Genomic DNA, 14,477 nt, shown 5'->3' with positions numbered 1-14,477 from the left:
GCCAACTAAACCTGTAGGTTCTGTTTGCATTCATCTTAAACAAGCCCCTTTTTCAGCGCTGTTGTTTTGCCATTGACTATTTTTGTAAGATAATTCGATGTGAGTGTAATCACAAGTACATTGTCTGTGTGTAAGTGAAAAATAGTTTTTAAAACATTGAAATGATCAAAATAATACCTTATAAAATAAGGTTTCATTGTAAAATCCAGATTTCAAATGGGGGGGGGCACCCACATATCAATTTGGGGCACACATAATAACTAGGGGCACAGGGATCCTTTACGTATCTGACTTGATCAAACACAACAAATTTAACACCACAGACAACTTTCTCTGTAAAAGTTGATTATACAACGGCTGTCATTTTGTGTGTGGAGACCCATATATTGTACACATGTACCTAAATGTATAAATAGTTTTCATACCTTGATATTTTGTGCATCTGCTGTACAATTCATCGTCTTAAATAAATCATGGCTTATATTTTATTCATTTTATTTTCTTGTGAGAGCCTGACTCAATGATCCGTGGTCGAAACTCAATGGTGTGTAACTTCCAATACACTTATACACTAATCATACGTACACTACACTTACACTTAAACTTTTCTATCATAATGCATTGTACTTAACAAGTATACAGTCTAGTATTGGGGAAAAACTTCATCACTGTAACTCAGACAGCTGTGGAAACCTGTAGACAATAGTGTTTGTAATGAACCAGAAACACACAGGTAAACTTCCACAACAGTATGTTTGCTATCATTGTATAATGATGTATGATTTAAAGTTTTTTGATACTTTCAAAGATTTGTTTTTGTTGCATTGTTTATTATGTACCATGTATTATATTTGCAAACAACCTGTACTTGTCTTTGCAACTGCCATCATGAAATAAATCTTAATCGAAATGAATTGAATTGAAGTGTTCTGTGTTCTTTTACGTGCACTACCAATCTAGTACAAGGAACTACAGCGTTACGCTCCATCCGACTAATTTTAGTAAAGTATCTTGCTCAAGGACACAAGCAACATGACCAGTGAGGCTAGGATTCGAACCAACACTCTGTGAACGATAGAACTTGAATCCAGGTGCACTAGATAACTCCAACTGATAAAATAGTTGTTGAAGATTGTGCAAAAAAGTAGAGGCGGGAGATTTAATAGTCGGGTAAATTTCTTTCAATTTTGTTTCGAATCACGGAGTGAATAAATCAATCTACTTAAAGTCACCTGGAAAAAGAATTTGTTTTCTTTCAAACATAAGAGTATATGCTTACGAACAATAAAACAATTTTTTTAGTCATTGTTTGTCACGATTGATATGTTTAAAAAATATATAAAGTTGTTTGGGGGGCTGACTCTGCCTACCCCTTTTGTGACGTCAATCGAGGCAGACTTTGCCTGCAATGCTATAGTAAACACACGTGCAAAGTACATGTACGTCCAAGTCATGAGTTGGTACATTTCAAAAAGTGTTTTTCTGCATTCAGCAGCAATACACCTGGTCGGCATTGCCGGAAAAAAAACAAACAACGTACAAACTCACGACTTGGTCCGTACATGTACTTTGCAATTGTGTTTACTCTACGCATTACAGGCAAAGTCTGCCTCGAACAGCGCCCTCTCGGGTCGGGGTCTACTCTTAAATTTGTAAATAACATAAGAACTGATTGTTTAAAACCTTAGTTAACTGTTTATTCACATTCCACTCATCAAACACATATATTAGTGACAAAAGCTTTATTTTGAAAAAATACCACTTCCAGGTGACTTTAATAAAAAAACTATGTAAACAAATATATTTATTTTGCTCGGATATACATTTCTCAGACAATGCAACAGAAAAAACGATTGTGAGAAACACACTCGAACAAAAATGTTGTTAAAAAAGTGCAAGTGAAAACAAGAGAACCAGGGGTCGATTTCACAAAGAATTATATTAGGACTAGTCCTTCTAAACTTAGGACTAGTCCTAGGAGGTATTAAGAACCTAAGACTGGTCCTAAGTTAGGAGGAGTAACTCGTCCTAACTGGAGATAAACTAGTCTTCACTCCTAGTGAAATCTACCCCTGAAGAGCAACATTTTCTACACATGATGCTTACCCTCTGTGCTTTCCGCTTGTCTGCTCTCTGGTTTTGGTGGTATATTCGACTGAAATTTGAAACAATGACAGGAACTGGTAGTGCAATGACGAGCACACCGCTAAGTGCACAGGCTCCACCCACCATTTTACCTACTATTGTTCTCGGAACGATGTCTCCATACCTGGGCAAAGGAAAGAAAGAAAATAGTAACAGTTAATAACTGCAATGAAACCTGGGTCACACGGTAACATGTTGGAAGTCGTTGCATAACTGCGTCTGCTGCATGTGTAACGTTTTCACTACTTCGGGCTTCAAAGCTGGGAAACATTTGCATGTAATTTTACCCAATAGCACAATTTCATTGCTCCAAAGCATTTCGTATCACCTAAATTTTAAGTACCAAGAAAACTTTAGTCTTTAAAGACGTTGGAAGTATGCCACAGTCATATGACAAGGGTCCAATTTATGACTCTGCCTACCCCCTAAATTCTGAGCTTACAATAACTATTGTCTACTTACTATTCAAGCGCTGGATTTCTGCGCTAGCTGTGCAAGCAAAGAATGCCTGGTAATTCCCTGCTAACCCCTAAAATACGCTTGATGTAAGTGCTGAATTCCCTGCTTCCGTATATGTGGCGATTCTTTGCTTACGGTAAGCAGAGCCATGCAATTAGGCCTAGGATGCTCTAAAGGTTGGATCCTAATCCCGTAGTAAGTAGGCTCCATAAAGAAGTACACTTTGTGTTTAATTGCAAACAGACAAATGATTTATGACCAATTATTAGCAAAACATAAATGCCTACATCAGTCACTGTGTCAAAACAACAACATCACCACAACTGGCCTGTCATAGCAATTGGGCAATTAGTATTTACACTGCTCTCTGTGAAGAACTGTGAGTTAGTAGAGCTGAATTTTTGTGGGGAAACCCCCAAAGGCTAAAGGGCTTGTAGCTCAGAATGTTTTCTAGACCAGAATGTTTACAAGACCTGATTCAAAAAGAGATAAAACAATTGTGTACACAGTTTACATATAAAACTGAAGCACTAAGAAAAGATTTTTATCTCATATGCCTTGAGGGTACGTACTTGAAACTCAAGAGAAATGTAAGATGCTTATCAGACTCAAAGTCAACGTTTGAACATAATTGTTAAAAGAATTCTTACTAAACATATTTCACTGGCCGTTTTCTCAAAACCACATCTTAGACTTGTGCTCTGTGCACCGGTTAGAAACCCATTGACAATGCTTTAAAGGACCCGGATTAGTGAGGTATTAATATTTGAATGAACAACACAAGACCTGAATCAAAAAGAGATAAAGCACACAGTTTAACATATAAACTGAAGCACTAAGTATAGATTTTTATCTCATATACCTTGAGGGTACGTACTTGAAACTCAAGAGAACACAAGACCGCTGGACTTGTCCGGTCATGAGTTTACTAGCCAAACACTAAATCCACTGACCGTGGCCTGTGGTTTGGTGCCATTTTTTCCAGCTCTGAAAAGAACCTCATTCTTAAAATCACAAGTGTGATTTATTATTGATGAAGCTTTCCAACTGAAGCTTTCCTAGTTGTAAACCCAGCAAAGAACAATCATTGTCTACAATACAAAACAGAAAACATAGAATACGTTGTGGAGGCTATCCTTTTATGAGCACAGACTATGTCGATAAAATTCATAATGATGATGATGATGAAGTTGGGATGGTTTTCTTGAACCTTGGATATATAGTTCTGGTAACGAGAGGTCAGTTTACTTTGCTGCTGCCCAGAACGCTCATAAATAGTCTACTCAAGGACAAAGTATAGGAACTTTAAATTACTCTTTAGGTTGTGTCCGACTGAATGGCTTTGGCAGTGGCTACGATTGCTGATAAGTCCTATTCTCCAATGCTGTAATGCAGCCAATAGACAGCCAAAGTCCCTTTATTGGGACGCATGGCTCTATTCAAAATATTTTCAGGCTTTAAAATTCACAGTGTCTGTAACCTCGGTGCCCCTACAAAGATTTCCCAATTGATAGAAGTTCACTTTGAAAAATGAAAATGACCTTGCCCTCTCAAAAGATGAAATTCCAGGCCTGCCGTTTTACCTCAGTGCTGGCAGCCAATGAAAGGGGTCTAGCCTCCAAATAACAGACAAGAGCGCATACATTTTATTAAATGTTTCTCTCCTTTTTTCTTTTTATTGTGGGGGGGGGGGTCTAGGGGATTAGCCCAGCTGACAAAAACCGCCTTCGCTCGGGCCACTGCACAAGTGACATCAAAACAGAGCTTGTGAATTGGCTTGTGCATCAAGACTTCCTTGGGTTATTTGTTGGTTTCCTCAAAAACAATCAGGTGGAAATAATTGAGCTGTAAATGACCGCCAAACTGCTGGCAGATATGTTATTCTGTATGCAAGGATGCTTCACACGTTCCAGCCTCCTGTGTGGAGACTATCTCACACGTAACCAGTACGCCCTACGTACGTGCGCACAAACACACAAGACATTGGGTTGTGATACACACGTATTATCAAAAACGAATCAAGCGTGATGCCTAGCTGGCTACCTTGTGCCATGTAATAGGGTTTTGTGAGCTCAACTTCTCTGTAATCGGCCGCATCAACCCTCAGTAATCGCCGCCCCAAGTCTTTAACTATTTAAAGCGAAATGCTCCATGCAAAATTTATCAGATATGGTTCTGTTTTGCGGAAAAAGAAAAAACCTAAAAGGGTCAAAGTAATGTATGACATCAGTACTTAAATTTTATCACATGAAATGGCAAGGCCATTGCATTTTGCAAAGGGCACAAAATATTAAAGTCTATGTTCATTTATTGAAGGGAAACCATTGCCTCCATAAAGTATCAGGCCTGGGCAATTGTGTTACTTTCTGGGGGGGGGGGGATGGCGGGGGTTCTCTCTTTGTTTAAATCCAAGTATTATGAATGCACACAAGTTTTCTAAGCATCGCAAGTAAATTTTAGATTAAAAATGTGTGCTTTGTTCAAATCATGATCATGGAACCTGTATCTTTACAGAAATTAAGGTTACAATCTCATCATCCGCCTGTGAAGAGAAAAGAAATTTCAACATTTTCCCAACATGACTGTCAATTTTTCAGGAGTCACGGGGCTTGAAATAACCACTGGTCTATGGTCCAATATTTTAGCATTGGTCCAGTAGAACACCATAATCAAACAATCCATGTCCTCCAGTGTCTGTCAAAACACTTAAACATTAACTAAATATATCCTTAACGCTTTATATTCTGAGGCTCGGAGTTTAAAGGTAGTGTCATCATAGTGGGTTTTTGTCAATTTAATTCTAATTTACGGTCCAAATTATCCATAAAAATACAATATAAGTCATCTGTTAAAGTTGCAGCTGAACACAGAGTCAACTTGTAGAGTGTCATGTCCGAGTGGTTAAGAGCATCGAATTCAAGTTTTGGTGCTGATTCACCGGAGTGTGGGTTCGAATCCCGGTCGTGACACTTGTGTCCTTGAGCAAGATACTTTACTATAATTGCTTCTCTTCACCCAGGGGTATAAATGGGTACCTGCGAGGGTAGAGGTTGATATTGTGTATAAAAAAAGCCACAAGCACCTTACAGGCAGCTCAGGGCTGTATACTCCCACGGGAGCTGAGAAACATTACAGGGATGTTATTGGCCCCATGACCAGGGCACTAATGTAAAGAGCATTGATACGGTTATTGTGAAATGCGCTATATAAGAATTTGTTATTGTATTATTGTAACTTGTTTGAAAACAGCAACAATTATTTAGTTTTTGAGGTATTGCATGATTAGGTATCAATGTTTATTCGGTTTGCAGTAACACCTTGTGTATTTTTGCTGTGTAGATTTTGTTCTTTGGGAACTACTTGTAGTACTTGGTTTTTATTCTACTGCCATGGAGTAGATTTAGGAATTCAGGAGACTACTTAGTCCTGCTTATTAACTGGGTGGCAGGGTGGCAATATGGAGTCAGCCAGGACTACTACTATCGCTGAGTGGATTGAGGGGACTTGTTATTAACTTCACTGCCGCGGAGTGAATTCTTAATTGGCCTCAACGTTTCAACTAAGCTTGCAAAATTACACAATTTGTCCAGGGTCATTACAAAAGTATGACCCTAGCTTTAAAAAGAAAGAAATACAATGAATTTTAAAACTTTAATGGTAACATGTTAATGTCTTTAAGAGTTTTATCCTTTTAGTATAAATTATTTGAAATTTTGTATACTTATGTGAATTGCCAAATTATTAATAATAATAATAATAATAATAACCTGTAAAGCTATTTTTGTCCAGTAAAACAAGTACTCAGTTGAAGACCTGGGGTGGATTTCACAAAGAGTTAAGACAAGTCTTACCTCGAGTTAGGACGAGTTACGCATCCTAACTTAAGAAAAGCCATACGTTTTTTTTATCTCCTAGGGCTAGTCCTAACTCTTCGTGAAATCGACCCCTGTGGTCTCTTGGACAGTTTCTATAAAATCAACCCCTGAGTCATTGGTCAAATTTTAAAGAATGGCCCAAAACTTAAAGACAATTTTCTAGTATTCTACAATGACAGCAGTTGGAGATTCCTGGAAACTACATGGACATGCATTAAGTACGTAATGTATATTGTGTTTCTCTGTGGGTGGCTAGTCGCCTGTAATTCATGTACTATATTGATCAAATGCCAACCAAATCTGATTGACCCAAATTGTCATGCTCCATCAAAATTGCATTTTCTCATCCAAGTAATGAAAACATTTATAAGAAGAAGAAAAAAGTGACACCCAGACAGACGGTTCAAATGAGGTGTTCAAATCGTGTTTTTCCCATGGACACAGTTAGGTACCGAGCTGTTTTTTATTATGTGGCAGTTCAATCATGAGACTTTCAAGTTTATTTTTTAATTAAATTGCATGCAACGGATACATACCCACACAGAGAATGAGTTTTTTTATGCACGACTCGGAAGATGTCATATATGTTGGATTTTTCTTTCCTGCTAGATTTAATTGCAGTGGATCAAGTTTTTTTAATTAAGAATATTTCGGCGGCCTTTCAAAGGGTCTTAATGTATTTGACAATGTCTGCAGCTTCCAAGATACAAAAATATTATTCTTTCAAGTGAGAGCTGAAAGACAAACGTAACTTAATCAACCAGCACGCCTACTGCAGCACATTTATCACTTCATCAATGTGTTCCAAAGACCATTTGAAATTAAAATGTAGGACAAACAATCAGATAGGGGTTTGGGATATTATGCAGACATCTTGCATAATAAGTCTCTATATAAGGTGCTATTTTTGACTATGGCAGTGTGTACTTTGTTAGCCTACGTAAATCAACGTGTATTTGTAAAACACATGAACAGTTCAGTCAGCTACGAATGTAACCTCTGCCTGTATCTCCATTCTTAGGGGGCCATTATGAACAATCAATGTGGTTGGGTAGGGGTCTTGGGTCGTTGGGAAGGGGGGATTGGGGGTACAAAAATTGTGGGTTGGTGGGTAAAAAAATTACTTAAAACCAAAATTCAAATTACACTAAGGAAAGTATCAACATTTTCGAGAACAAAAATACTCAGAGGACCTTTATGAATGCCTGTCACGTCTAATTGTTATTGGTCAACCTTGTTTCAAGAGACAACCTCTACGCCTGATGGGGAGATGACAAAAGTATCCTCTTCTGATTCAACTACAAAGTTGCAAGCTGGGGTTGAAAACTCCTATGTGGGGAGAGCATTGATCTGAAATATCTGGTTCATTTGAGGTATTACTTTTCCAATTGTATATTTGTTGGTTGGCCTTTTCCCATTGTTTCCCATTTCCCATTGTATGTATTTGTTGGTTGGCCATTTCCGCACGCACAGTTATCAATTCTTCTGAATATGCACAAGACAATGTGTAGGCATTCATGCATCTTGCCCTAGATTTTATGAACCTTTGATTAAAATAAAATCCCACAAGACACGCATTGAACAAAAAAAGTAATACAAAAATACTCTTTGATGTGCATGGAGGGTTGTTTCATCATGGTCTACTTCATGATTTGATAAAGCTAGAGTGTATTGAATATTACAATTTACAGTAGGCCTTATACATTGTTGGTTGTAAAGGGAAAGGCAGATTATCCTTAGTAAAAGACACCTCAATAAGGAGAATCTAAACTTGTATGATGAACATTTCAAGAGTCACTAAGGCAACGATTGGGGGCATGGGTTTGAATGCCATCGCCAAGAAAGGACTAATGTAGTAGAATACATTAACTTGTCTAGCAAATCATAAAATAATAAAACATTGCTCTTTCTTAACATTAGAAAGCGTTCAATGGAAAACATCCATGAGGAACACTGGCAATTTGTGTGCTTGTAGATAAGACACTATGTAAAAGTTTGTTAAACAATCGCAATTAAGTGAGGTGACAGACAACCGGCATCCATTACATACAACCTTTGTCACTGGCGCTAGAGTGAAAAGGCCTTTCTTCTACAATATTTTAAAGGAAGGGTCATAGATTGGCTTTTTTTCAGCGCAACGTTGGGTTTATAGGCCAAATTATCAACAAAGATACAGTAGGCCTTCATTTGAGAGTACATTGTCTACTTGCTGAGATAATAGCAACAAAATTCACATTATTATTTTCATCAAGAACATCATTAAGGAGGTACCAACAACTACCTGGATGAAGCTTTCACAAACAGACACCAGGGGAATTTGAAAATCTTGGAAATCTTAGGATGTTGGAAAATTCAAACTTCTTACTCACTTTTACTGACTTCAAATCAACCCGGTATTTCAGAACAAAATAACTTCGCAGGATACATATACTACCATTGACTTCTGTATAACATTACCCTTACTGCCAAAGTATTATCCTTCAACCTGTAAGTTTGAGGTTCATGTACTATTAGTAGTAGACTACAGAAGTACCGATTAGTTATTGCAAGTAAAACTGATCATTCAACCTATGTACAGGCATAACAGAGAACTAATTACTTTTTTTTTTTGTGAGTTTAGACTATTTCTGGATACATTTTTCTCCTAAAAAATTCACACACAATCGCTAAAATGTCACTGCATTTTGTAAGCATTCAAGCTCTTCTAGAGTCCAATTAATTTGTTGTGTTGTGTGACTTCAGCAAGCCCAGTTTACTTCCTACGCATTTGTAGGGTATCTCTTGCCAACACCTACGCGCTCAGCTAAAACTGGAATTCCTGAAGCAAAGTTCTGCAGGGCACTCAAAAAGGAATCGAAACCATGTATCGTGACATTGTTATCAGGCTGAAAGTCTGACAACAACAAACAGTTTCACTCCGTTCACTGTAGAAAGACTACTGTTAATAGTTACATGTAACTCGGCTATAAGATAATGAATGGCATAGTAAAGTTAATGGGGATTGATATCCAGTAACACTAAGTGTACACACGTCACATAAAAGGATAGAAAACAAAAAGTTAAGACTGTGCAAAGCATTGGGTATAAATTTGATTCAATGCTTTAGGGGAAAACATAAAATGTTTGCGATTTGTTTATATATTTTATTGGCTGACTGATCATGATGTTTGGTTTCTCATACATGTACGTCTTGTTGTCTCCACCCCACAGTTTTATTACTATTCTATTTATACTGTATTTATACTGTATTTATTTATACTGTATTTATTTGACCGTATGTGTACTTGTTCCTTGCATCCTTTTGCGGAGAGAAAATACATACTTTTCATTAATTCCATTTTGGTATAAAAAGAACATCTACCTGTACATTGTACAGGGTGCAAATTTAATTCAAAATTCTGAATCTGATGGGATTTCACAAAGAGCGATGTAGTGCTTGGATCAAAGTGCTGCGATCTATTTTGCAACAAGGGAGAAAAATATCAATTGAGGATTTATTTTCAGGCGCAAATATAAAATGCTTCGAAAAGAAAAACAAATCTCTGGGAAATCGGATCCCTCAGGGGTATCGTGTTCACTTAATTTTACGCAGTATCTTAAGGTAATCATCCCTGCAAAACAGAAAGTGCTATGGTTGGAGCTAGCTGGGTGCAAATTTGCGTGACAAATTTCTTTGACGTTTTTTAAATGTCAAACACGAGGTGCTGACACAGGAGCACTCGGTGGGGCTTTATGGTACGCTTTATGGGAATATCTTCATTGCTGTGTTACTTCTGGGGCAAGGGATGAGGAGTTTCAGAACATGTGGGTGTAATATGAAGCTGTTTGACTCAATCACGCAATTTCTTCTCTTGGAAAAGTATGCGCCATATTTTGCTGGGGGAAAAAAAATCAATTTTGAAAGGAAGGGACCTGGAAATTATCAAGGAGAAGAACATTTGATGCGTTCCATGCCAGAAAAACAGGACCTTGCTGCCAAAATTAAAAACTGTGTTTAATTGCTAAAGACTAAGAGCTTTTTTTTTTTTTTAAACAAAGGGTGCTTTGATAGAACATCTTAACAAACCAATTACATGTATGATGCAAATGTTTCTCAATATGAGGATCACAACAATCAAATTTTAAATGCATTTTTTTAAAGTCCAAAGGTGGTGCCAGAATTCAAGTCAGTTTTAAAAGTACAACATTTTTCCAAGATTTGTGGAACCGTTTACAATTTACAATTTCTAAGTCAAGCTTTGTCTTCTTCAAACCATTGGATGAAATAGTATAAAACAGCACAATAAAGGATTTTTTTTATTTTTACAATTGTCACAATTTATGCTGAAGCTGGTAATTCTAGATGCCTTGAAGTCCAGATTCTCTTGAAATTGCCCTGGAGGTCACCTTTGCACAGTCTATTATGCCTGCATCTTGTTGCTTCAGTGCATATTTACACGTAGGCCTAAACTGGCCTCAAATGGTCAAGGACATGGGCAATAATTAGTGAGCTAAAAGGCCGAGTGTACATGTATCATTCATATTCTTTGTACCTTCAAATTGTACATAACAACAAACCTGTACTTATAGCTTTGCATTGTATTCAGGGAGACAATATTCAAATTCCGTGGCATATAATGTTATGTGGTACATCTGCAAGCCTGTGCATTTGTTTATTTTATGTTTACATTTAGTGATAGTATTTGTATTTGTGGGCAAAGTGTACAATTGTGAATGCTCATGTGTTTACTCTGTATAGATTGTCTTCATCTGTGTTTAATTGACTGGTACAGTCCTGAAACAAAAGTTAACATTAGAATAAAATAAAATTAATAATGATAATAATATAGTAAAAATGATAAGTGTTAAGTGTCTCAAAGACCATTACTTTATCAGGTTGTTTGTGTTTTAAGATAGGTTTTTGAAGTTTTGGATTATGAGACCCAAAGGGTTTAAATTTAACACCCATACAATTAATGATAAATACATCATGTACTTAATTGGCATCACGATGCTTTACAACATTATCCCTATTCATCGTGCATACTTAAATCATTCCTCAAACTTTCTCAATCCCCTTCGAAGCATACAACACAAGTTGCATAAATCAGTGCTTATAATGGGTTTAATCCAACACACTTCTTTCTCAGGTTCCCATGTTTTTTACCATCCTCGGTTTTGTAATTTATGTAATGGTCAACGCCTATATTGAAGAAGTTGATGATATAATACTGCTGTTTTAACGATTCAATAGTTTGCCTTTATTTGTGGAGCCTAAGTGGGGCTAAGAATAACCATTGGTTTTGCTCAAGATGGAGGAAGATATTGGGGTTATATTTAGTTTATGCGCATGTGTACATGGATTAATTGGTGTTTGAGAGTTATGGGTTTTTTATAAATTAGTACCGAACGAAAAAAGTCATCAGTCACGTAATATTGCTTATTGTAGTTTGGATTCGGTAAGTGAATTTTTTAACCCTTTGTTCTGACATTAAGTACCATTTATTTGGCACATTTCTTTTGAAAAACACCATTTCAAATTTAGATCAAAAATTAAGGCAACAATTCAGAACAGCAATAGTGGGTTTTTTTAGTGTGTGTTCACTCAATTGCCTCTTTCTTGACTTCTGTCAATATTATTCAGATCTAGAATTTTTTCTCTGGAGGATTGAATGACCTCTATAATCAGTGACCTTTTGAAAGGAATCAATTTTTGTTTACATAAATTACCAATCCTAGATTTTAGTCTTTAATTACATCATGCCCCTTGGCAAAACAATCAGTGCTTATATTCCTGCAGGTACTTGGTTTAACTCCATCTTATAACCAGTCCTTAGGACTCATCTTAAGGAACATGTTTGCTATCAACAAGAGAAAGGGGTGAATGTCTTCCATTTAGTAACCTTGTTTATATTAGATGACTGGCCAGTATACCACTATAAGAGAGTAAAAGATCTGTAATGTCTACGATAGCTTTTGGCTATATCTTTTGTTGCTAGTATGGAACGTGGAGTAGGCTACACAGAGAAGAAATCAATAAATTCAATAGTAAAGACTACCTTTCCTTGGGGCTTAACAATGAAGCTCGGTCATCATTGGGGAAAATAACCCACAACATCAGCATGATATAAATACAACGTTTCAAGCTACACGTATGCGCAATGTACAGTGTTTGGTACACTATGCACTTTAATTAATATATGTCTTCCCAGACCCAATATACACTGTGTCTAATAAGTTCAATTATCAGACTTGTGTTTATCTCCTATTACAGTAACAAATTTTAATCCACAAGTCACCTTGAATAAAGAATAAATGTTTTTTATATTTGTCACATGGTATTTGCATACATAGGGCCTATTACATGATTACAGTACCAGTGCTTTAAAGATGTTTCAGTTTTTTTTTATTTCAGTGCGGTGAATATACAGGGTAATCACTGCATTCAAATAAAACATTTTCATATTCATTTTTAAAATATTGTTTTCCTCAAACCAGACTAAAAGCCATTCTTGGTAAGGGTTTTCCAAAATAAAACATTTCGAATGAAAATAACTGAAAGAACAGAAGGAATGGATACTTCTCTTAAAGTTCGAAGTTCCTCTTGCAAATAACAGTTTTGTGTAAAAAATAATATTTTAAACAAAGTTTCTGACTTTTGCATCTTGTAGTGTACTGTGTATGCAATTCTGACCTCTAAAACAAAGTACAACTGTTAATAAATCAAATAATGAAATGGCTTACAACCATAACTCCACGTTTTAATGTACACAAAACACTAAGTACAACAATCACTATTCCTTAGCACATGCACAATAAGCATTTTATTTTGTCCATGGAGGGGGAGGGGGGTGGCACTCTACTACAGTAGTTGCTTCCCTGTACTGCTGCCCTTTGGAACTCACAACCCGCATCATGCTTTTTTCCAATCTGCCACATTTCAAGAGGAATGTCAACAGATATTTCCTCTCACTTTAATTTTTTTTCTTCTTCCTTTTTTCTTGTATTTTAAGCCCTCAATCTTAAACGTTTTTTTATCAGAAAATTTATTTTTGTATTTTTTAAACAATTCTTTTTACAAATGAGATGGGCATTTCAGGGAAAATAGAACTTAAAGGAACACGTTGCCTTGGATCGGACGAGTTGGTCAAAACAAAAGCGTTTGTAACCGTTTTGTATATAATGCATATGGTTGGAAAGATGTTTTAAAAGTAGAATACAATGATCCACACAAGTTTGCCTCGAAATTGCGTGGTTTTCCTTCTACTGTGAGAACTAACACGGTCGGCCATTTATGGGAGTCAAAATTTTGACCCCCATAAATGGCCGACGTGTTAGTCGACGAGGTAAAAGGAAAACCACGCAATTTCGAGGCATGTTTGTGTGGATCATTGTATTCTACTTTTACAACATCTTTCTACCCATATGCATTTTATAAAAAACAGTTACAAACGCTTTTCAAAGACCAACTCGACCGATTCAAGGCAACGTGTTCCTTTAAGTATGACTCCCCATGTGTGCCGCAAACCCACCCCCAGTGTATCCCAACCTTCACCCAGTGTGCCCCCCCCCCCTCAGTGTGCCCCCTTCAACCTGCCTAAAGCATGACCCCACCTTTCCTCAGTCCCCCAATTCCTTTGCCTAATGTGCCCCCACCTTCTTAAGTGTGCCCCCCCCCCCCACACTTAAATTCGTACCGCTGGATTACAGCTCAGTGCAAACTTGTATAGAATTTAAAACATCGTTGAGTCTGTTACCCCATCTTGGCCTCCTATTGCATTTTGAAATAGGGGGAACGGACTCTGGTTTAAAGAGAGTCAGCCCCTAGCATGCCAAATGAAAATGGCTTTTCCCCCTTCAACATGTTAAAAAGATGAACCCCTAGAGCATGAATTTGATTAAAGTTACCTTCATGTGCGGACCCAGTTCTAGTGCGACAATGTATTCAGTCCATCACGTACCAATGTACCCACTATCTGGCACATAAATACATTTATATATGCATGGCAGCCTGTTTTT

General features: G+C 37.0%; 1 protein-coding gene across 2 annotated transcripts in view; it reads right to left on the bottom strand.

The window, feature by feature from the left end:
- The window catches only part of LOC139933812 (potassium voltage-gated channel protein Shal-like), a 102,177-nt gene that overhangs the window by 79,879 nt on the left and 7,821 nt on the right, over window positions 1-14,477 (bottom strand). For both annotated transcript variants that reach the window (XM_071928027.1, XM_071928028.1), the window contains exon 2: window positions 2,107-2,269. In XM_071928027.1, the coding sequence (XP_071784128.1) occupies window positions 2,107-2,269 (163 nt within the window). The remainder of the gene's footprint in view (window positions 1-2,106; window positions 2,270-14,477) is intronic.

Source organism: Asterias amurensis, chromosome 2 (genome assembly GCF_032118995.1).
Source record: "Asterias amurensis chromosome 2, ASM3211899v1".
Taxonomy (NCBI): Eukaryota; Metazoa; Echinodermata; class Asteroidea; order Forcipulatida; family Asteriidae; genus Asterias; species Asterias amurensis.
This window is presented reverse-complemented; position numbering and strand designations above follow the sequence as displayed.